This window comes from Podarcis tiliguerta (genome assembly GCF_965153285.1).
Source record: "Podarcis tiliguerta genome assembly, chromosome: 18".
Lineage (NCBI taxonomy): Eukaryota > Metazoa > Chordata > Lepidosauria > Squamata > Lacertidae > Podarcis > Podarcis tiliguerta.
The window spans coordinates 10,388,719-10,410,203 of NC_139551.1; the positions used below are offsets into that span (position 1 = coordinate 10,388,719).

At 46.2% G+C, this 21,485-nt stretch overlaps 2 protein-coding genes across 2 annotated transcripts; one reads left to right on the top strand and one right to left on the bottom strand.

Annotated features, from left to right (window-relative positions):
- Nucleotides 1-2,843: 2,843 nt before the first annotated feature.
- LOC310668262 (uncharacterized protein) lies at nucleotides 2,844-10,008 on the bottom strand (the record flags this gene model as incomplete). The annotated part of the gene is made up of 6 exons (XM_083421285.1): nucleotides 9,148-10,008; nucleotides 6,936-9,109; nucleotides 6,111-6,684; nucleotides 4,753-4,779; nucleotides 4,223-4,428; nucleotides 2,844-2,972 (listed from the first exon to the last, which is right to left on the bottom strand). Exons 3-6 carry the CDS (start codon nucleotides 6,121-6,123, stop codon nucleotides 2,844-2,846), a joined length of 375 nt encoding a protein of 124 aa, XP_083277411.1. The 5' UTR covers nucleotides 6,124-6,684; nucleotides 6,936-9,109; nucleotides 9,148-10,008.
- Nucleotides 10,009-10,534: 526 nt separating this feature from the next.
- On the top strand, nucleotides 10,535-19,701 carry OAZ1 (ornithine decarboxylase antizyme 1). The gene is given in 6 exon segments (XM_083421946.1): nucleotides 10,535-10,788; nucleotides 17,574-17,631; nucleotides 17,633-17,719; nucleotides 17,909-18,081; nucleotides 18,952-19,037; nucleotides 19,176-19,701. Coding segments are annotated over 6 exon segments (660 nt in total). The 5' UTR covers nucleotides 10,535-10,663; the 3' UTR covers nucleotides 19,307-19,701.
- Nucleotides 19,702-21,485: the final 1,784 nt, after the last annotated feature.

Below are 21,485 nucleotides of genomic sequence, written 5' to 3' on the forward strand. Positions count from 1 at the left end.
CATCCTCGTGGTAATTTTGTCATAATTTTCGTGGAAATTTCTCATGTAGTACACAGATTTTGACTGATACACACGGTTTTGCAAGCAAGGATAATGCATGTAAAGGTAAAGGGACCCCTGACCATTAGGTCCAGTCACGGATGACTCTGGGGTTGATGCGCTCATTTCGCTTTATTGGCCGAGGGAGCCGGCGTACAGCTCCCAGGTCATGTAGCCAGCAGGACTAAGCCACTTCTGGCGAACCAGATCAACACACGGAAATGCTGTTTACCTTCCCGCCGGAGCAGTACCTATTGATCTACTTGCACTTTGACGTGCTTTCGAACTGCTAGGTTGGCAGGAGCAGGGACTGAGCAACGGGAGCTCACCCAGTCATTGCGGGGATTCGAACCGCCAACCTTCTGATCGGCAAGCCCTAGGCTCTGTGGTTTAACCCACAGCGCCACCCGCGTCCCGGGATAATGCATGTAGCTTTCACTAATGCAAGTATCTCTATGTGTACTCAGAGCTGATCCATCGAAATGAATGGACCCCAGATTGCAATATCCATCAGGTTCAATGGGTCTACCCTGAGTAGGAAGAACATTGATTACAACCCACTTTCCCCCAAATACATTTTTGTGCACACCGGTTGCAAAACTGCACAGGAAAATCAAGACAGCTGCAAATGTCAAAAGATATTTGGCTTGTGTGCGGCATTAGCCATACTCAGAGCAGGCTAAGTGAACTTAATTGGCACAACTAGCTGTGAACCATTCGTTTCAATGGTCTGCTCTGAGAAAAACCTGCTTGTCGGTTGGGTTTGAGAAGTGCTCACTGGAGAGTTTATCATGGAAACACAAATAAAATTATCTCCCATCCATTAACATTGAAAAAAAAAATGGGATAAAACATACACCTCTCTCTTTCTCTCCACACACACAAGAGACACACGAGATGGGAAATACATTCACATGAGTGATTGACAGCCTTCAAATTTACTTACGTATTTTAGTTTATTATATGCCCTTCACCCTAAGGCCCAAGGGTGACAACAATTTAAAATGCAACATTTAAAAGCAGTTCTTTAAAACGTAACCAGCGTTCACACAGCTGCTTATATTAAAATTCCTTTTCCAATCTTTCTGCAGGGTGTCAAAGCGCTAAAGCAAGGCTGTAGTCCTCATGATCCTGAATAAAGATCTGGTTTAAACAGGAACAAGAGAAGCTGCCATTATCTAGCCCAACGATGTCTACACTGATTGGCAAAGGTCCAGTCATGCCTAGAGATGTTCTGCCTCTGATTCCCCCAAGAGCCCATACAGAGTCCTTACATAGGTTCCCTATTGGTAGGAGGAAAATAACAGAGGCCAACCAGAGAATATTGAGAAACAAAGCAGCTAGTAAGCCTGGTCTTTATTGATCTGTTGCAACAGGGTGCTCCCCTCATATGCAGGAAAGGAGGAGGAACCCAGAACCAAGGTGTGCCTGCCCTTATATAGAAATTTTAAATTCCCTGCCCTGGAGCTCCAGACCACTCCTCCATACATCATACATACATCACAGAAAGGGTGTAACCCAAGACCCCCCCCATCAAGATACATCCTACCTACATCACAGAAAAGGCGGTCTACAACAGAAATCTGAGCGCGTTGTTTATCTCCTGTCTGACAGGTTACCTGTTAATGCTCACTTGATTGGATACCCTGGAGAGCCTGGCCAGTCTTTTGTAATGATAAATACTTAGTTCCTGAGCCAGGTCACAGGCTCACACCCTATTCATACACAGACATACCCTTAAGACAGGATTTGTGAAGGATAAGACAATGGGGAGGCTTTACCATTTTCCTTTGACCTCGCAGAGAAAACATTTGGTCAGTTTGGGAATCAAAAATGGTTTCAGGTCGGTCTTCCTGTGCTGATCTATGTACGTGCTTGGCTGGTACATTTATGAACATTTCTTATATATCTAAGACTTTAAAATTCTTATCACACTTGCGACTCTATAATTCTACAATTCTATGAGCTGCAGCTGTTCCCAAAGGCAACAAGCTGATCATAGGGTTGAGAAACGAACTCTAATTTTTCTACCCACCTACCCCCTTTGTTCCACCACCCACTGGGTCATGCAACATCTTCCGTGACGGAGAGTTCTGCAGAATTTGAAACCGGTACCCCAAAGCAATGAATACATTAGAAATACATGTGCTACATTTTCTGAATCAAGGTTCTCTGAGCACGTCAAAGTTCCTGTTCGGATTGGAACGGGGGAAATTAAAAAAGCAGATCAAGTGAAAAATCAACTCTGTCCTTCTGCAGATACCTGCATTGCAGGGGGTTGGACTAGATGACCCTTATGGTCCCTTCCGACTCAACAATTCCGCTGTTCTTTGATGCCAATTAAATAGGCAGACAGCACCCTCTGGTGTTGGCACTAGGTGCTCTCATGTTCTGAGTAAATCATGTAGTTCTGTTCTGCCAATTGAACAGAATTTGTCATGCACAGTGGAAGTGGAGGGAAATTATCCAGATAGATCTGCTTATTTTGCGTACGCCTACCCAATTTGCACACTGCAATTTACCAGAATTGGGGTCTCCCCCCCCCCCACCAGAAGCTTAGCAATCATTAATATTCAGGACAGACAACAGACTAAATAGGAAGGACCTCTTTGCACAGCACAGTTAATCTAACGTCTACTTTTTTTGTGAGCTGCTTACAGTTTCTATTTCTGACCCAGCGGCATGCGCTGAGCTGCCACTCAGAATCCACGAAGGTGCCTTAGGCAGAGTTGGGTGCCTGTTTCTGATCAGGGAAAACCTTCACAATCCCTTGACTGGAGATGCTGGTGACTGAATCTGGGACCTCACGCACCACTTTCCCATCCCCAGGGAATCTGCCCTTTTCCCCTTCTGGGGTATCCAAGAGCCCGTATAGAGTCCTTAAGTGGGTTCCCTATTGGTAGGAGAATATAGCTTTCCGTCTCTAGCCCGATCTGCGAGAAAAGCAAACAAGTCACATCCAGATTCTGGGAAACTGCCATGATCATTACTAATTAATTAATAAATTGGAGGGACCAGCTGGGGAATGCCAAAGAGAAGAACGATCAGAGCCCAGGGAGTGGGGGTGGGACGACAGTCAGTGGTCAGAGGGAGAAGACTGGGAAGAGGAGGTGGCTTAAGCTGGAGAGGTAACAGGGCTTAGTGAAGTGGGAGAGTCTGTGGCAGAGAGAAATCCACAACAGGGGCAGAAGCTGCAGCAGGAGAGTGGGATGAGAGAGGCCAAGAGGCAGAGATGAATCCGGCTGGGGAAGACTCGCAATTGTCTCCCCCTCATGCTGCAACAAGCTTGCCTCCCTTCTGTCTCCCAGAATAAGGAGAGGCATGAGAAGGGCAGAGTATCATAGAATGATAGAGTTGGAAGAGACCACAAGGGCCATCGAGTCCAACCCCCTGCCAAGCAGGAAACACCATCAGAGCACTCCTGACATCTGGTTGTCAAGCCTCTGCTTAAAGACCTCCAAAGAAGGAGACTCCACCACACTCCTTGGCAGCAAATTCCACTGTCAAACAGCTCTTACTGTCAGGAAGTTCTTCCCAATGTTTAGGTGGAATCTTCTTTCTTGTAGTTTGGATCCATTGCTCCGTGTCCGCTTCTCTGGAGCAGCAGAAAACAACCTTCCTCCCTCCTCTATGTGACATCCTTTTATATATTTGAACATGGCTATCATATCACCCCTTAACCTCCTCTTCTCCAGGCTAAACATGCCCAGCTCCCTTAGCCGTTCCTCATAAGGCATCGTTCAGTAGAGTAGAGGTTGACTGCACGCAGGTGCAGTCTCCGATTGCTTGAGAAAAAGCCTCGGCAGCTGATTTTAACGGAGTAAGACGGAGGAATAAGCTGCTCTAGGCCTGATACTCCACAGGTCTGTGGAGATCGTGTTTTTGCTAATAAAGAGTTAACTCCGTCTTTGAACTGTGTGGTTACTAACCGGCACTCTGCTGCAACACATATGTACATACGTAGGTGCCTTGTTCTAGGTCAACACCTGTTGTCCATCTAGACCAGCTATGCCTACTCTGATTGGCCGTGGCTCTCCAGGGTCTGAAGTTAAGAGAGTCCTTTCCTGATCCCTTTAACTAGAGATCCTGGGGAATCAAACATGGGACCTCCTGCCCTTCAAAGCCATTGCGCTATGAGCCCTGCTGGGCACCTCCCAGAATCCGAACTCCCATCGCACCCTACCCGTTTCGCATCTCCAGCAGCCTCCATGCTGTCAGAGCAAACTTTGATGGCTCCTGCCTCCTTCTCTAGGCTGGGCAGAGACTGCTGGCCCTGCTCATCTGACCATCGAAGATGTTTCTTTTTTTTTGCACTTCCATGCTTTGATTGGCGAGGGAGGGCTGCTGTGGAGTCCCTGGCCCGCAGGAGGGGTACTCCTCCTTGTTCACCTGGAAATGCATGCAAACAGATAACTTACAAGATAAATACTGAACCAAAAGCGACCTAAGAGAAATATCTTTTAATGATTGGATAAACCACTCATTCAATTGTATCACCTCTTGACTGTATTTGTGTTTACCTCCTGCCCTTCCAAGCCACTACAATTGCCCTACGAGAAGGCAACCTCAGAATCTGGGAACCTCAGAATCCGAACTCAAACCGCACCCTACCTGCTTTGCATCTCCAGTAGCCTCCATGCTGTCAGAAGAAACATTGATGGCTCCCGCCTCCTCCTCTTGGCTGGGCAGTATTGTGAACAACATCAAACTTACCTTTTGTTGGTATCTTCATGAACTTACCTAAAAAGATAAAGAAAACAAAAGACTGAGCTAAGCACTTGAAAAATCCATTGAAACCAGGCATTATAAGTTCATCTTAGGTTGGGTAGTTTGGAAGTCTCTGGCTTTGCATAAGTTTTTGTATTTTTCTCAGAAGATTGATAAAGAATGCATAATCATTTTGGTAATTATTGTGAGTTAACTGTTTACTGGCAGGGAAAAAAACCACACACACTCAGTGACTCAACCTGCTCAGTAAACAAACTTTTCCGTCACACGTCCCACCCCTGAAAATCATTGTGTGAGCAAGGTTGCATATACCAGCCTCGATGCAGCAATGGGCAGGAATGGTAAACAAGTATTTTGGGGTTCCTGTTTCAATATGCAAATATACTTGCACCGTGCACACGATACCTTATATACTGTATTTTTCTGTCTATAAGTCACCCCAATGTATAAGACGCCCCCTATTTTTGTGGCAACAACCAATCGCCAGTCCACCCTTGGCACTATCCGTGTATAAGACGCCTCCTAATTTTTGACATTATTTTTTAGGAAAAAACCTAGTCTTATACACGGAAAAATACGGTACTTTATAATACTATTAAGCTACAAACACTATAAAGTTCCAAATGTAACTATATAGCATAACACTTAACTCTATATTCTTTTACATCTATAGATAAGCTTTGTACTCTAAAAATACAGGATCCAAATACATTTTAACCACTTCTAAATTTGCATTTTAACTAATTGCATTTCAAACAAATACAGCTCATGGGCTTCCCATTGGGGGCATCTGGTTGGAACCAAGGTCGCAGGTTTGATTCCCATCTGGGACAACTTGCAGGGGGTTGGAATAGATGACCCTCAGAGTCCCTTCCAACACTAAAATTCTGTTTCTTGATGGGCTGTTGGCTGGATCCAGCGGACTGTGTTTATGCTGCACAATGAGCCCACCCACAGAAAAACCACACCAGTCTGGAGCTAGATTTCTCCCCACCCACGACCCCCACTCTTTGCAAAGATGCATTGCTTTCCCCTGTGTATATAGATTGAGCCTGACCGTGCCGGCGGCGCCAGATGGGAGTTGGAGCCCAAACATCTGGATGGCACCAGGTTGACAAAGGATGGTCCGCACCCAAACCTGTAGATATTGGACTACAAATCCCATCCCTAGGTAGCATGCCCAGTGGTCAGGGATGATGGGAACTGTAGTCCAAAAAAAAAGGCCTCTCCTCCATGAATTCATCCAAATCTCCTTAAAGTCATCGAAGTTGGTGGCCCCACTGTCTCCTGTAGGAGGGAGTTCCACAGTTTAGCTATGCGCCTTTTGATGCTAACTTCCTTACTGGTCACGATCATTCATAACATCTCAGCGTCCGCTCGTTTTGCATCACAGGGATTAGCTGTACTCAGGCCGGCAGAATGGTGCTTCCGTGTTTCGAGCGCAGATCTCTCCCTTGCCCTGTTCTCTTTTCTTCTTCCAGGAAGGGACGCCCTGTAGAGTTAGCTGATCCCACTTAATCTCTCTGTTATAGTGGAGCTGATCCACATTATGAAGGACTGAGTGCGCCACACTGGCCTGTTATTGCAACCCACAGTGTCTCCGGGAAATGCGTTGTCCAAGCAAGCAGATGCCTGCGTTGTATGCGCTTTGTCAGGAATGCATCGGGGCTCGCATTCCGCGTGCCTAAACACTTGTCTTCCAAATGCGCACATTAGGCAGTTTATGTATGGAAAGCACTGATGCTGGATTTCAATTATTCCATTTCTCCATCAAGTAGCTGAGCAATAGGCTGGTTCGTTGTACGATTATTTAATATATATTTTATTTTAAATTTTTCAAACCCTTAGTACATATTTGATACCATTCTTTCTAATACATATGAACTTACCCTCCATCCCATGGTTTCCTTATTTCTCCTTACAGTCATACCTTGGGTTAAATGAGCATTTTCAGGTTGAGCATTTTCAGGTTACGCTCTGCGGCGACCCGGAAGTAACAGAGAGCGTTACTTCCGGGTTTCGCTGCTCGCGCATGCACAGATGCTCAAAATGACGTCACGTGCATGTGCGGAAGCAGCGAATCGCGACCCGCGTAGACATGGGTTCCGTTCGCTTCAGGATGCGAATGGGGCTCCGGAACGGATCCCGTTCGCATCCAGAGGTACCACTGTATCTTGTTGCATATCATACTTAACAGCCCTCTTCAACTTAGCTTAATATCTAAATTGTTTTTCACTGCTGTTCACAGTTTGAATCCTACTCGCAAATTTATCTATTATATTTCTGCAAATATTCCATGAAAGGCTTCCCCTCCTCCCTTAACACTGACTCCTCCTGGTCTCTAATTTTTGTTGCCAGACTTGCCAACTCCACATATAACTCAGCCATAGAGCATCTCTTTTGTAGGCATGGAATCCTGAGTTCAATCCCTTGAGCTCCTCTACGAAGAGGAGCTGCTGCCAAGCCAGTGTAGGAAATACTGAATGAGATGCACCAATAATCTGACTCAGCATTAAGCAGCTGAATAAACTGGCCAAGATGTACAAGACTGTATCAAGTAAATTTTGGAAACGCTGAAGCGTCATTTTTTCATATGAGGCGGACTTGTAAATAAGTGGCAGGCTTTTGGGAAATGATAAACAATGAATTGAAGAAGATGTTTGAAATAGTCACCCCCCCCCCAAAAAAAAGCCTGAAGCAATTCTTTTTGGGAATAATAGGGGAAGAGGTCCCAAAATTTGGTTAAATTGTTTATGTTTCCACTGCAGCCAGAAATGGAAAGAAGAAGTAGTTCCGACAAAAGAGGAGTGGACATTAAAATGATTGTACTGTATGGTGAAATTGATGGCAAAAATAAGAGACCTAAAAGACAAAATGTTTGTGGAAGAGTGGAGATCCTTTTTGGACTATCTGAGAAAATATTATATTCAAATGAAATCGCAGGCATGGCTGGAAATAGGAGAAAAAGGAATGAGAATGATAAAGGAATATAATGTACGATTGGAGCTGAATCAATGATCTGACCCAACATTAAGCAGCTAAATTGTGTTTAAGAGGTCCTTATTCCCCTCGGTGAGCTATAGTTCCCGGAGTTTTCCTAAGAAGAGGGATTGATAGTTAAATCTTCTGGGAACTGTAGCTCTGTGCAAATAGAGAGTCGCATGGCAACTCTCAGCAATCCTTGTTATTTAGTCGTTGAGTCATGTCCGACTCTGGACCAGAGGACACCAGGCACTCCTGTCTTCCACTGCCTCCCACAGTTTGGTCAGATTCATGCTGGTCGCTTCGAGAACACTGTCCCACCATCTCGTCCTCTGTGGTCCCCTTCTCCTTGTGCCCTCCATCTTTCCCAACATCAGGGTCTTTTCCAGGGAGTCTTCTCTTCTCATGAGGGGGCCAAAGTCTTGGAGCCTCAGCTTCACGATCTGTCCTTCCAGTGACCACTCAGGGCTGATTTCCTTCAGAATGGAGAGGCTTGATCTTCTTGCAGTCCATGGGATTCTCAAGAGTCTCCTCCAGCGCCAGAATTCAAAAGCATCCATTCTTCGGCGATCAGCCTTCTTTCTGGTCCAGCTCTCACTTCCATACATCACTACTGGGAAAACCATAGCTTTAACTATACGGACCTTTGTTGGCAAGGTGATGTCTCTGCTTTTTAAGATGCTGTCTAGATTTGTCATTGCTTTCCTCCCAAGAAGCAGGCGTCTCTTAATTTCGTGGCTGCTGTCACCATCTGCAGTGATCATGGAGCCCAAGAAAGTAAAATCTCTCACTGCCTCCATTTCTTCCCCTTCTGTTTGCCAGGAGGTGATGGGACCAGTGGCCATGATCCTAGTTTTTTTGATGTTGAGCAATCCTTAGCAAACTATAGTTCCCAGGATCCTTTGCCGGAGGGACGAGGCCATGACTGTTTAAAGTGGTATGATAATGCTTTTAAATGTGCCCTGCAGACCGGGGCCAAAGATTAAAATATGTTGACGTCTGGATGGCCTTGCCTAACCAAAAGTGATTCAAGCAGGCACCAGAAAAAGCTCACTCATGGTATCAAGAGGCAGGGAGTTCCAAAGCCTCGGTGCCTCCACACTGAAAGATTTATTTCCTATGACTGATGTGCACAATGATGGCAGAATACGGCCACAGAGAAAAAAACAACCCCATACCAGTATGGAGGCACCCTTGATTTAATTCAGTGTTGGTCGTTCTTTTTTTTCTCCCTTTTTTTTGTATGTTATGATTTTATGATTTTGCAATGTTTAAATGTCTTCATCGTACACCAACCTGAGTGTTTCCTGCCCCCACAATAATTAGTTTGATGGCTGATAAATATAAATATATAATTTGGCTGATGGCTGATAAATATAAATAATATAAATATAAAACGGTTAAGGGTCAGGGGATTTTTAAATCTGAAAAAGGTTCGGGAGGGGTGTTGTGTGTGTTCTATATGGGTTTCTCAATGTAACCACAGGGAATTTAATAATAATAATAATAATAATAATAATAATAATAAAATAATTCTATACATGGTCGAGGTAACTGGGGCTGCATCCAGTGAAGTCTTCCAAAGAGGAAACCCACTGAAATGAATGGAGCTTATTTCTGCTAAATATGTTTAGGATTTTGCTGTTAAGTTGTATACAACCATCATCATCATTAACCGGCCTTCATCAAGAGATCCCCAGGGCAGTTCACATAATAAAATACAAGTTAAAACAGAAGTGAATAATTAAACCAAAATAATGAAACAATAACTCCCCTCTTCCCACAGATACATTTAAAAGGCTGTAGGATATTAATCAGCAAATATAATATAACATAATCTGTTAAAGAAAATGTGATAAAAGAGGGTTAAAATGAAGGATTTTCTGTTCGTGCCTTGAGGAGCTATTCTATGAGGTAAAGAGAAAAGGGGGGGATCCACATTTTAAGAAATTATCTGTGGAAAATTATTCTTCATGAGAAATATTTGTTTTATGGAAATCCTGTGGATTAAATGGGTCTCTCAGCGTTCATGTGTGATTATTTCAAAAGTATTTATTTTTATTTCAGCTGAGGCGATTTATGAGCGTCTGAGGAGAATGTTTTCTAGGAAGGAGTTTATGGATACTTAATATTTATTTATATTTGATTTACCTAATGAATATAACTTTATATTATTCAATAACGAGGCATTTATTTATGAGGGAATAGTAATAAAATACCCCCTCGCGCTTCCACATCTGCGCATGCGCAACTTACCTCAGCTCACCGAGGCGCTGCCCCCTCCATCTCTCTCTCATTCTCAACTACCTTCAAGAATGCCACCTTCTCAGCCAATCGAATCGCCACGATCATCTCCCTCGGCCAATTAGAGAAGTCCTCTTCAGCATGGCTCCGCCTTCTCTCTTTTATGCACGTTTGTGTGAAAGTATTCTGCGAGCTGCCAATCATCTTAACCCGCCTCCTTCCTTTTCTGCGCCGCGGCCCCTCAGCCAATCAGGAAAGCCCTTCACGGTGCGTGGGGGAGGGGAAAGAAAATATTGTTTACCTCAGAAAGGAAAAACGGTAAAGATGAAAAAAGAGGTGGAGAAGGGAGGGGGGAGGAGTGGGCGTGGCCTTGCCCTTATTTGCGGAGGAGTGGGCGGGGCAACCCGCCTTATGCTAGAAGGTAGACGCGGCCTTTGCTCCCATAGGCGTAAAAGGCGCGAGGTGGGCGGGGCCATAAGGCCCCCGGGCTCCGCCCCCCACTACATAAAGGCGGCTGTCGGAACGTTCCGGTCCGCCATTTTGTGCAGCCGAAGGGAGAAGAAGGAAGGGAAGCAGCTGCCGCGAGGGGGAGCCGAGAAGGAGGAGGAGGAGGAGGAGGCGGCGGGGGGAAAGACCCGACCGGGGGTTCGGCGACCAGGGGGCGGCCCGGATGGTGAAATCCTCCCTGCAGCGGATCCTCAACAGTCACTGCTTCGCCCGCGAGAAGGAAGGAAATAAAAAGACCCACGTCCCCGCCGACATGCCCGCCCTGCCCGCCAGCGCCGCTTTGAGGAGGTGAGGAGGAAAAGAGAAAGGGACGGGGAGAGCAACCCCAACCCCCCCCCCCAGCAGGCGCCTCGCTTCGCCTGACGGGCCGCGGCCTTGTCGCGCAGGCCACGCCCTAGAAGCCACGCCCCTCGCACGAAGGGCCCGAGAAGGGCGGGGTTTGCTTTGGCCACGCCCCTCCCTTTTCTCCATCTCCCTCTTTTTTCCCCCACTAGCACCTCCTACATATAAATAAATACCTGTGTGTATGTATACGCGTATAGGGAGAGGATAGAGATAAAGTAGGACAGGTAGGGGGACTAGAGATGAAACTATACTTTGAAAAAGGGAGGGGGCTCTAGAGCTTTTAAAAAAAAAATACGGGAATAAGAAAAGGGGGAGATATTCAAGTATTTTTGAAAAAGGAAGGGGCTGTAAATGTAAAAGTACTTCAAAAAGGAAGAAAAACCCGTGTTTTCCCCTCCCCTTTTTCTCTCCGCCCCCCCCCCAGCACCCCATTTTTAAAGAAATATTTAGCGGGGGCTTTGTCTGGCGTAGGGATGGAGGGGAACTACAGAGAAAACTGTTTAATGGGGGCATGATACTAAAGGTTTAAAACGCAGAGAGGGCTGGAGATTTTTTTTAATGGGAGGGGACCAAACTTTTGTATAGACAATAAGAGATGTTTTAAAAGCGATGTGATTTAGTAAGGGAGCAACAGTTTTAAAAACTAGGAGCAACCTAAAGATATATAAAATGCCCTGAACATAATTTAGCTATAAGGCACCCTTTTAGGGACATATTCGGGTTTCAGCTTCTGCCTGGTTAGGTTCTGTGCATACAGATAGTGTGTGGGTGATCTTTTCCCTAACACCTCTCAAAGTTCTCTATTCAGTAGGGCCTTGTGGTTTGCCTAGCTGCCTCATAGCTAAATTATGTTAGGGTGGAGGGAAAAAAGTGCTAGGTTTAAGTCAGGGATTCTTTAAAAAAATAATTGTGATGGTGGTGAAGTGTCTCTTTAGTGCCTTACGCTGCCAACTATACCTCGTTGACAACCATTACTCAGAAACTGAGTGTGGGGAGAGAGGAGAGTGAGTGTCACCTTTGTTCTTTACAGAACTCAAAATTCTGTATCCATAGGGAGGAAGGGCAGAGTGAGGCCCACTTCTGTTAATTAAGAAACGAAACAAATTGTTGCTCTTTCACACACAACCCAACACACACTTATAGCCTAAACCAACGTTTAGGAAGAAAGGGGCCAATTTTAAAGGGGGAAGGGGAAGAATGTGAGCGTCATCCTTGTTATTTTGGGAAGTTCAAGTTTGTCCTTCCACTTTCCGCTGCCCGTACACCTACTTGGCAGCCAACACTTAGAGGAAAGTCCCTACCTGTATATGTTTGCAGGGAATGAGACTATTTGATCACACGGGACAAAATAGAATTTTATCAAACACGTGCCTTTATGTAAAATGACAATTGGCCACCAGGCACTGAACACTCCACAAAGGAGGAGCTACTATTTTAAATATGTATGTATGTATATGCTAGGATGAGGGAAAGTAAGGTGCACTTTTATATTCTATAGTGAGAAACACTTCCCTCTCGTCCTTCATTTGGTACTCACCCCCCAGAGAAGTCTCTTCCTAAATAGTATGAAGGGACAGATGAAGCAAAACCCCTATCTGATCATTGTGGGGAAGGATATGGGGTCCTCTCCACTGCCTGCCCCAGAGTGAGGCAGAAGCATCTGTTCCCTAGGAAAGAATGAGCTTCTGCTCTCATTTGTTGCAGACGAGGTCATTGGTTACATGAGAGACCTTCCCCTGATCCAGACAAAATACAAATCCTCTTTTTATCATTAGGGGAAAGGCTTCATCCCTCCCTTGAGACGCAAGACATTTTTAGACACCTTACTCAGTATAAGTTTCAGGGAAATGAGTGACATCATAAAGGAAAAATGGGCACCAACTTCCACTCTTCCCTATCAAAACCTTGGGAGCCTTTTGTGAAAAAACAGTTCCTGTGCAGGGATACATAAAAGTGGAGCACCTGCCTAATCCTTGTGGAGAGAGATTTACGACCCCTTTGTCAATCACGAGGAAGGCAGTGGTTCTACCTTTATTTAGGGAAATCTACATTAATGAATGAAGGGGACGCGGGTGGCGCTGTGGGTTAAACCACAGAGCCTAGGACTTGCCGATCAGAAGGGTGGCGGTTCGAATCCCCGCGACGGGGTGAGCTCCCGTTGCTTGATCCCTGCTCCTGCCAACCTAGCAGTTTGAAAACACATCAAGTGCAAGTAGATAAATAGGTACCGCTCCGGCGGGAAGGTAAACGGCATTTCCATGCGCTGCTCTGGTTTGCCAGAAGCAGCTTAGTCATGCTGGCCACATGACCCGGAAGCTGTACGCCGGCTCCCTCAGCCAGTAAAACGAGATGAGCGCCGCAACCCCAGAGTCGGCCACGACTGGACCTAATGGTCAGGGTTCCTTTACCTTTATATTAATGAAACACACAGGAATTGTAGAGTTGGAAGGGATCACTAGAGTCATCCAGTCCAACCCCCTGCAATGCAGGAATCTTCTGCCTAATGTGGGGCTCAAACCCACTACCCTGAGATTAAAGAATCTTGTGCTGTAGCAACTTGAGCTTTCACACATATACCCATCTGACTTTTTTTTTTTTTTGCAGAATATCCTATGTATTCATATAGCAAAGGCAAATCTTCAGCAGTGCAAGTTTTCTCACTGATGTGCATTGTTAAAATAACCATATTTAAACAAGTGGATATGTATAACACTAGGGTCCCAAGTAGAGGGAAGCCCCGTTCGATACATAGTGTGTGTAAAAAGAAAACAGTGTCTTTACTACATAATCCAAATCATATTTCACCAACCTAGTACCCTCCAAATCTTTTGGGCTGCAATGACCAGTGGCAGTCCTGGCTGGCGCTTATGGGAGATGGAAGTTCAAAACCTGTGGAGGGCACCAGGTTTAGTAAAAGCCGCCTCTAGATTTCCCATGTCACTGAATTCAGAAATGGGACCACCTTTTAGAAAAGGGGTGGGGGCTTTAAACAATATTTGAGGTGGGGACAAATTCACAAGGCAAGCACTTAATTCACTCTTGCCAGCAGTAGGGCTTAATAATGTCTTTTCCTCCACTTTTGATCGTGTTAGAAGAAGCACCTCAAACTGAGCATTATTGAGATGTAACTGTCCGCCTCCGGGAGAGTGGGGAGTTTCCTAGCTGTTGTCCTCTGGGTGTGGCTTGCCCTGAACATCCTTTCTTAGTGCCATTAGAGCTGACATGGGGCCTTGGCCAACTGTACCTTCCCAGAACAGGCAGAGGACCCACTTCCTCTTCCCCCAAACCTGCTGCCTCGTCTCTTGTCTGCTAAAATCTGCAGGTGCACACTTTATTGGCACCACCTAGGAAGGGATGTTCCTTCGAGAATGAGAAATGGGGGTGGAAGTGTCGGGTGCAAGAGAATGCTGGAGACGTCTTGGGTGGCCCTTGCATCTTTTTTGCCCTCTAATAGCCCTTCCTCACTTGCCTTGCCATGCTTCATGAGCTCAGAAGAGATGGTTGTAGCCCCTGCCAGAAGCAATGCAAAGAAGCTTCTCTGTAGTTGCTCATGCCTCAGCTCCCCTTTCTCAAATCTCAGTGCAAAAGTAGCAACTGATCCAAGAATGGTGTTTTTTTAAAAAAAAGAAAAGAAATCTGTTTCTCTGAGAAAGACATCTTGTTTTGACCAAGCCAGGGGTGGGAAATTGAATCTGTGACCCGCTTTAAGCAAGGTCTGGGCTTTTTTTTACATGTAATACTTTACCCTGTGGCTGTTCCCTACATAATTAAGAGGTACAGGCCATATTCCTTTCCTGCTCTGGGATTTGGATCTCTGAAGCATAGTGTACAAGGCATATACAGTGGTACCTCTACTTACGCACACCTCGGGTTACGTATCCTTCAGGATACGCATGCGGCAAACCCGGAAGTATTTTTCCGGGTTTTGTCGCATGCACAGAACAGGCACCTCTGGTTGCAAAAAACTCTGGATCCGACCGGAGCTCCGGAATGGATCCCACCCGCAACCGGAGGTACCACTGTAACTGAACGCTGTGGCAATGGCTGCCTTCATGTTCTTCCTGACACCACTTGCCTAAAATCCTGTTGCAGAGAGCCCTGTTTAGACTAACCTGCCCCCAACATGGTGTCTTCCAGGCTGGGTTAAGAATGCAGTAGCACTTGGTCGTGTAAACTTGAGTCATCCCCTGCTTGGGATGTTGGTGGGGTGAGCAGCTTGGGTCAGCTCTTCTTCCAGAGATTGAGTTTGTCCCTTGATGTGCTCTAGGTGTTGATCGGCTAGGTTTGGATAGAGCAGGGTCCTCATAGAAGGGACCCCTTGGGTCATTTAGTCCACCCCGCTGCAGTGCAGGAATGAATGCCCTCCTTCGGGGGTGGGGCTTGAATCAGACCACTATTTCTCAGAACAGCCCTGGCAGCGCTGTTGAAATGACCTCAGAACACAATGCAGGGGGGTTTGAGTTAAAGGCAAATGCTTTTGCAGGGAGCTGAGGCTGGAACTGGGTTGAATCCAGTCTGGAATAGTCTCCCTTCTTGCTTTGAATCCTCTCGGTTCAACAGTGGGTGTTGAATTTACAAAGCAAGAGTGCATAATTGGGATCCGCAGACTGGTGAGGCACAGCCAGCCTATGTTTCAGGTGATTCTCCTACTCAAGAGCACCCAAGACATTTATGCTTGCTCAGATCCAGGCTCGCAGGAGCCTGCCTTAGGTAATTGATGGGGAACTGGCGATGGGTCCCCCACCTGTGGATTGCAGTCTTCGTTACACTGAATAGAAACAGTTGTCTTTAGATAAGCAGCTTGGGCTTCCTGCGTAACAGGGCCAATTCCTTGGCGGACTGCAAGGATAGAGGGATGTTGAACCCTGGGCGTAATGGTTACTTAAGGAGAGAGCTGAGTTCATGCTGGAAAACACTAAGGGTGGTAGATCTTGAACACTAGAATGGACCTTTTCTGTGGTGGCTCCCCGTTTCTGGAATGCTCTCCCCAGAGAAGTTGGCGCAATCCTTTATATTTAGGCACCAGGTAAAAACTGTCCTCTGTAACCAGGCCTTTAACTGTCTGTGGCTTTTTAGAGGTGGGTGGGGTGTTTTTAATGTATTTTGGAGTTGGGAGGGGTCCCCAAGGGTCATCTAGCCCAACCCCCTGCAATGCAGGAATCTCAGCTAAAGCACTCATGACAGATGGGCATCTAACCTCTCCTTAAAAACCTCCAAGGAAGGAGATTTGATTTTAATGTACCGATGTGGTGTTTATTATTTGTCCGTTTGGTTGTATGCCATTTTGAGTTGCCCTGAGCAAGATAAAGCAACTGCCAAATTTAATTTTAAAAATAAAACATTCCCTGTGGTTTCCTGCCTGGAACCATTCTCCCACTTATCCAAACTGGAACAGCACAGAGCATTGTAAGATGATGGAGTTAGTAACTGGATGTTGGGCCTGTGGCATCAAACCAGAAATTACAATAGCAAATGTACATGGAAAAGGCGCCCTTAATGAGTAGATGCTGCCTGTCAGAAGTCCTTAAAATAAGTCACAAACCATTGTAACCCAGAGCAGCATTTTTCTGCGCCTCAGATGACTCAATCATTCCCCCCCCCCCCCCATTGAGCAACCTTGAGCCCAGCTTGTGTGGCTGAAGGGGGAATAAAATAAATCGGATTGTTGTGCAATCCTTTGAGCAAAGCACTGCCTATCGCGTTAAGGGATTAGTGGGGCGGTTCTTTCTTTTTTGGCTGTTCAAAATGGTGGATGACCGGGCTTCCTCCCCACCCCTTGTTTATACTGCTTTGCAAATGGCTGCTGGCAGGATGGTTGTGAGAATTTCCCCGAGGGGAACCTTGATCTGCTTCATCTGCTGAGGTGACGCATCCAGCGAGAGCCTGCAGGGTGAAGGATGGTGCAGAGGGAGGGGCCAAGTGGGAAAGCGATTATCATCACCCGCTGTTGATGTTAAAAAGGAGACGGAGCCCATTCAATTCAGCCAGCTTGCTGTTGACATAGCACTGTACGTGAATGCTGCACGGCTAGCTTGCTTCAGCTGTGCGGGACATTTAAATGGCAGCTTAGAAATTCAGAAATAGGGGTTGGTATTTTGCAGCTGCAAGTTCCATTCTTAACGTGTGGATGCATGCACTTTTTTGTTTCTGTTTTTAAATGGCAGTTCTCCAATTCAGCTTGCAGGCTTGCTGCTCCCAGTGTTAAATTCCCATTAAATTCCCAGTAGAAAGAAGCAAAACATATTATGGATTAATGAAGTTTTATGTATTTTATTGCAACCAGTAAAGGGGAAAGGAAAGGGCTTCCAGTTCTATAGAATGTGAGTGCGGCAAGAGTCTAATAGGGAATGAACATGTTTGTGGGCTGATGGGGCAATAGAGTGCTGGTTAAACAACTAGAATGGGAGCCTTTTAGTCCTCTCCCCGGCCCCTGCCTGCTCCCGTTAACTCTGAAAACTTAAGCAACTCCCCAGAGAATAGCAGATAGCAAAACAGCAGGCTTGAATATCAGTGGAGTGCATCCAGATTGTTTTGTGTGTTAGCATTCAACAGACACAAGTGTGACATTTGCATGATTCTTGGAGTTTGACGCAATGTGTGTGTGGGGGGGGTGTTAGTTTTTGGTAGGCTTATTCAAACTTGGAGCTCATGGTACTAGTCCATAAGAAATTCTGATGTCCTCCCTAGTTGTGCAACCCTGACCACTTTCCCCCCTCTCTTTTTCTCAGTTCCAGAGTGTCCTTCAGTTGCTGTAGTAACCTGGGTCCGGGGCCTCGGTGGTGCTCCTGATGCCCCTCACCCACCCCTGAAGATCCCAGGTGGGCGAGGGAATTGTCAGAGGGATCACAATCTTTCAGCTAACTTATTTTATTCCGTAAGTATGCGTGTACTCTGCACGTGGGGTTAATCCCTGCATATTTTAAGGGTTTTAGAAGATTAGGCTGAGATGTGCCCTTTAACTTCAGTGGGTCTACTCTGAGCGGGACTCGCAGTAGATTCAGCCTAACGCTTTCCCCACAGCCATAAGCAGATTAAAAAACCAACACCTTTCTGTTTCCTTTAGGATAATCGGCTGAATGTAACAGAAGAGGTAACATCTAATAACAGGACGAGAATCCTGAATGTCCAGTCCAGGCTTACGGATGCCAAACACATCAGCTGGAAAGCTGTGTTGAACAATAACAACTTGTACATCGAAATTCCCAATGGCGCTCTGCCTGAAGGGAGCAAGGACAGGTAAAGGGCGGAAGGAGTTCAGGTGTGCCTCGGTTGTTGTCATGGTCGGAGTGGGGTGAAGGAGGCCGTCAGCAAATTTATAGCTATGGTCAAGTCTCGTTCTTGAATCTGTGGTTTTTACAGAACTGCCCTCAGGGTCTATCCTTGATAACACTTCTTGGTGTTGTGCTGTGCGGTGTGCTTTACACACTGATTAGGCAGGTTCACAGCGGATGACTAGTCTATCTGCTGACAATTGGCTGCTATGGCTAAGTGGACCATCCGTGTTTGCAGACAGTGTGCTGCTGCTGCGGGGGGGGGGGGGTTGATGTCTTTCAGACTGTGCTGCTGGGCTTCCCAGAGGCATCTAATTGGCCACTGGGGATCAGATGGTGCTGGTAGCGCATCAGGGATTGGCTGATGCTCTTCAAATACTAGGTGCCCCCCTTCCCTTACAGGAGAATGGAGGAATTTCTCGTTAAATTGGTCACGGGGAACCTGTGCTATTCTACTTTTGTACCTATTAAGTACATACATGTTTCCTGCTTTTCCACAGAGGTGGTGTGGGGCTTCAAAAAAGAGAGGCCTGTGTTTAACGGGAAAGGAATGCAGTCCAGGTTCTTCTAAGTTCCCCCATGTGCATCTTAATTCCTAAAACCAGTTCTTGACAGTAGCATTGCGGGGCAGAGGCCATCCTGGGTAATTTCTGTAGTCCATTCAGCCCCAGGAGATTATTAAGCTATAAATGGCAGCTGCTGGCTCCTTAAGGAGCTTCTGCTACTTTTCCTCTGCCCAAATCAAAACCACAGTTGCATAAAATACTTCTTGAGCAGGGAAGTGGAAAACAAGAGTTTTCACTTGCTTCCTGTCCCCCCCCCCCCCCACCTCCAGTTTTGCAGTTCTTCTTGAGTTTGCTGAAGAACAACTTCAAGTGGACCATGTCTTCATTTGCTTCCACAAGAATAGAGACGACAGAGGTAAGAGAGGCTGGCTTTGTGGCTGGCTGTGCGTGCGAGGAACCCGTGTCACCTCCCCGGTGGCATGGGTGGGAGATGGGGGGCAAACGGGGTGTTTAATTTCGTCTGGGGAACTCACCCTACATCTCTCCCCGACAGCCTCGCTGCTCCGTACTTTCAGCTTCTTGGGCTTTGAGATTGTGAGACCCGGGCATGCCCTTGTCCCCAAGAGACCCGATGCTTGCTTCATGGCGTACACCTTCGAACGAGACTCTTCCGAAGAAGACTAGATTGCAGTGTTTGCCTTGTTAGAGCTTTTCTCTCTCTTGTTTTCTCTTTGTCAAAGATGAATCTGTAGAAATTTTGTCAACATCTTTAAATGAAGCGTAGCGCACAAGCGCCGGAAAAAAAGAAAGATGACTTGTTCCTTTGTACGATTATTAATTGTGACAGGCTGCTCTGGTGGCGGTGGTGGTGTGGGGGGAAAGATGTTGAGAATTTCCACCTTTTTGTCATCTGTTTTTTTTCTCTCTCCTGGATTTGTCCGCATGTTGTGATTGTGCAAAGAAAAAAAATAAATGCTCACTCCAAATTAGCAGTATATTTCTTGGAAGTTTAATATTGTGTGTTTGTGATACTGAAGTATTTGCTTTTAATTCTAAATAAAAGTTTATATTTTACTTTATTGCTAGTTTTAATGTTTAATAACAGTTGGTATGTTCGGCTAGGAAGGGGTTTTTTAGCCTGGACTTGTGGAGCAGTAGTGTGAGGCATGTTGGGTTCTCGGCTCCTTATTCCTAGCTAGTGTGGTGGAGGCAGATTGCATTTGTAGTTCAGCAACATCGAGAAAAGCGGTGGGTGTTCCCTAGCTTTGCTGACGAGATCATGACGTTGGTCCTACTGTGAAGGTTCAGTTTCTTCAGGGAATAGTTTTTCACTCAAATCAGGGTCCTTTTCAAGCAACACAGTTGCATATTCCACAACATCACCTGGCCTTGTTGGGGGTCCTCTTAGTAACGTAATTTGGTACCGATTCTGAGCCTTTCCAGGGTTGTGGCTCATTTGTGTTATTGTCAGTATTGCTTCAAGATAGATGGGATTCTAGGGTGCTGAGTGGGCCTCTTAAGATTACTTTCCTGTGTCCTGCAAGCAGGGACTTGGCTGTTTCCTAGGTGCCTAGTAGGGCTGGGCGATAGCTGGTGTTCAACATCACCAGCTAAACATCGCGATAATGTATCACACTGATTGAGAAGGATGGAGCTATGTAGAGTCATTGGCTGGCTTCGTGGTTTTCCCCCGCATTCTGATTTTTGCATAGCACACACAGACACTATGATTTGCAGTATATTGCCAGGTCAAAAATTATGAAACCGATAGCGTGATACGAACTTATATCATCCAAAGCAGGTTTTATCAAGATATCGCCCAGCCCTAGTGCCTGGTAATCTTAAATTGGGACTGGTGTTTGAGTTGTTGCAACAGTCCAGACAATGTGAACGTCTCTGCATTCTTCTCTACCATATCCCCTCGCCTCAGTTGAGCTTTTTGCTATGAGAAGTCCCAACCCATGGCTTCTCAACTCCGTTCCTTTAATCCTAGGTGGCGGCTGGTTTTATACCCTGTAATGCAGCCCCTTGCCAGAGTCTTTGTTAAAAAAACCCCCATCCTGTGTTCCTATCCCGAGACAGTCTACTTTTGCCAGGTAAAGGTACCCCTGCCCGTACAGGCCAGTCTTGACAGACTCTAGGGTTGTGCGCCTATCTCACTCAAGAGGCCGGGGGCCAGCGCTGTCCAGAGACACTTCCTGGTCACGTGGCCAGCGTGACATCGCTGCTTTGGCGAGCCAGAGCCGCACACGGAAATGCCGTTTACCTTCCCGCTAGTAAGCGGTCCCTATTTATCTACTTGCACCCGAGAGTGCTTTCGAACTGCTAGGTTGGCAGGCGCTGGGACCGAACAACGGGAGCGCACCCCGCCGCGGGGATTCGAACCGCCGACCTCTTGATCGGCAAGCCCTAGGCGCTGAGGCTTTAAACCACAGCGCCACCTGCGTCCCTTGCGTTGTGGATAATAGCCTGGCTCAAAATAAAGGATCTTCCACTTTACACAACTGGGGAAGCTAAACTCTGCAAACAGGCACACCCTTGATTTTTAGCAAATCAAAATGGGCCAAGGCTTCCCCTCCCATGAGCATAGCCAGTTTAAGGTTAGGGGGCTGCAGGCCCCACACCTATCCCCATCCTCTGCCTGGCTCGCAGCAGTTCTCAATCTGTGGGTCCCCAGATGTTGGACTACAACTCCCATCATCCCTGAGCTCTGGCCTTGCTAGCTAGGGGTGATGGGAGTTGTAGTTCAACAACATCTGGGGACCCACAGGTTGAGAAAGGCTGGTAGCAGGTTCAGAATGAAATGTCTCAACAACTGTTGTTCTAAATTACTTCCTTTTAAATTACTTGATTTTCAAGTAAG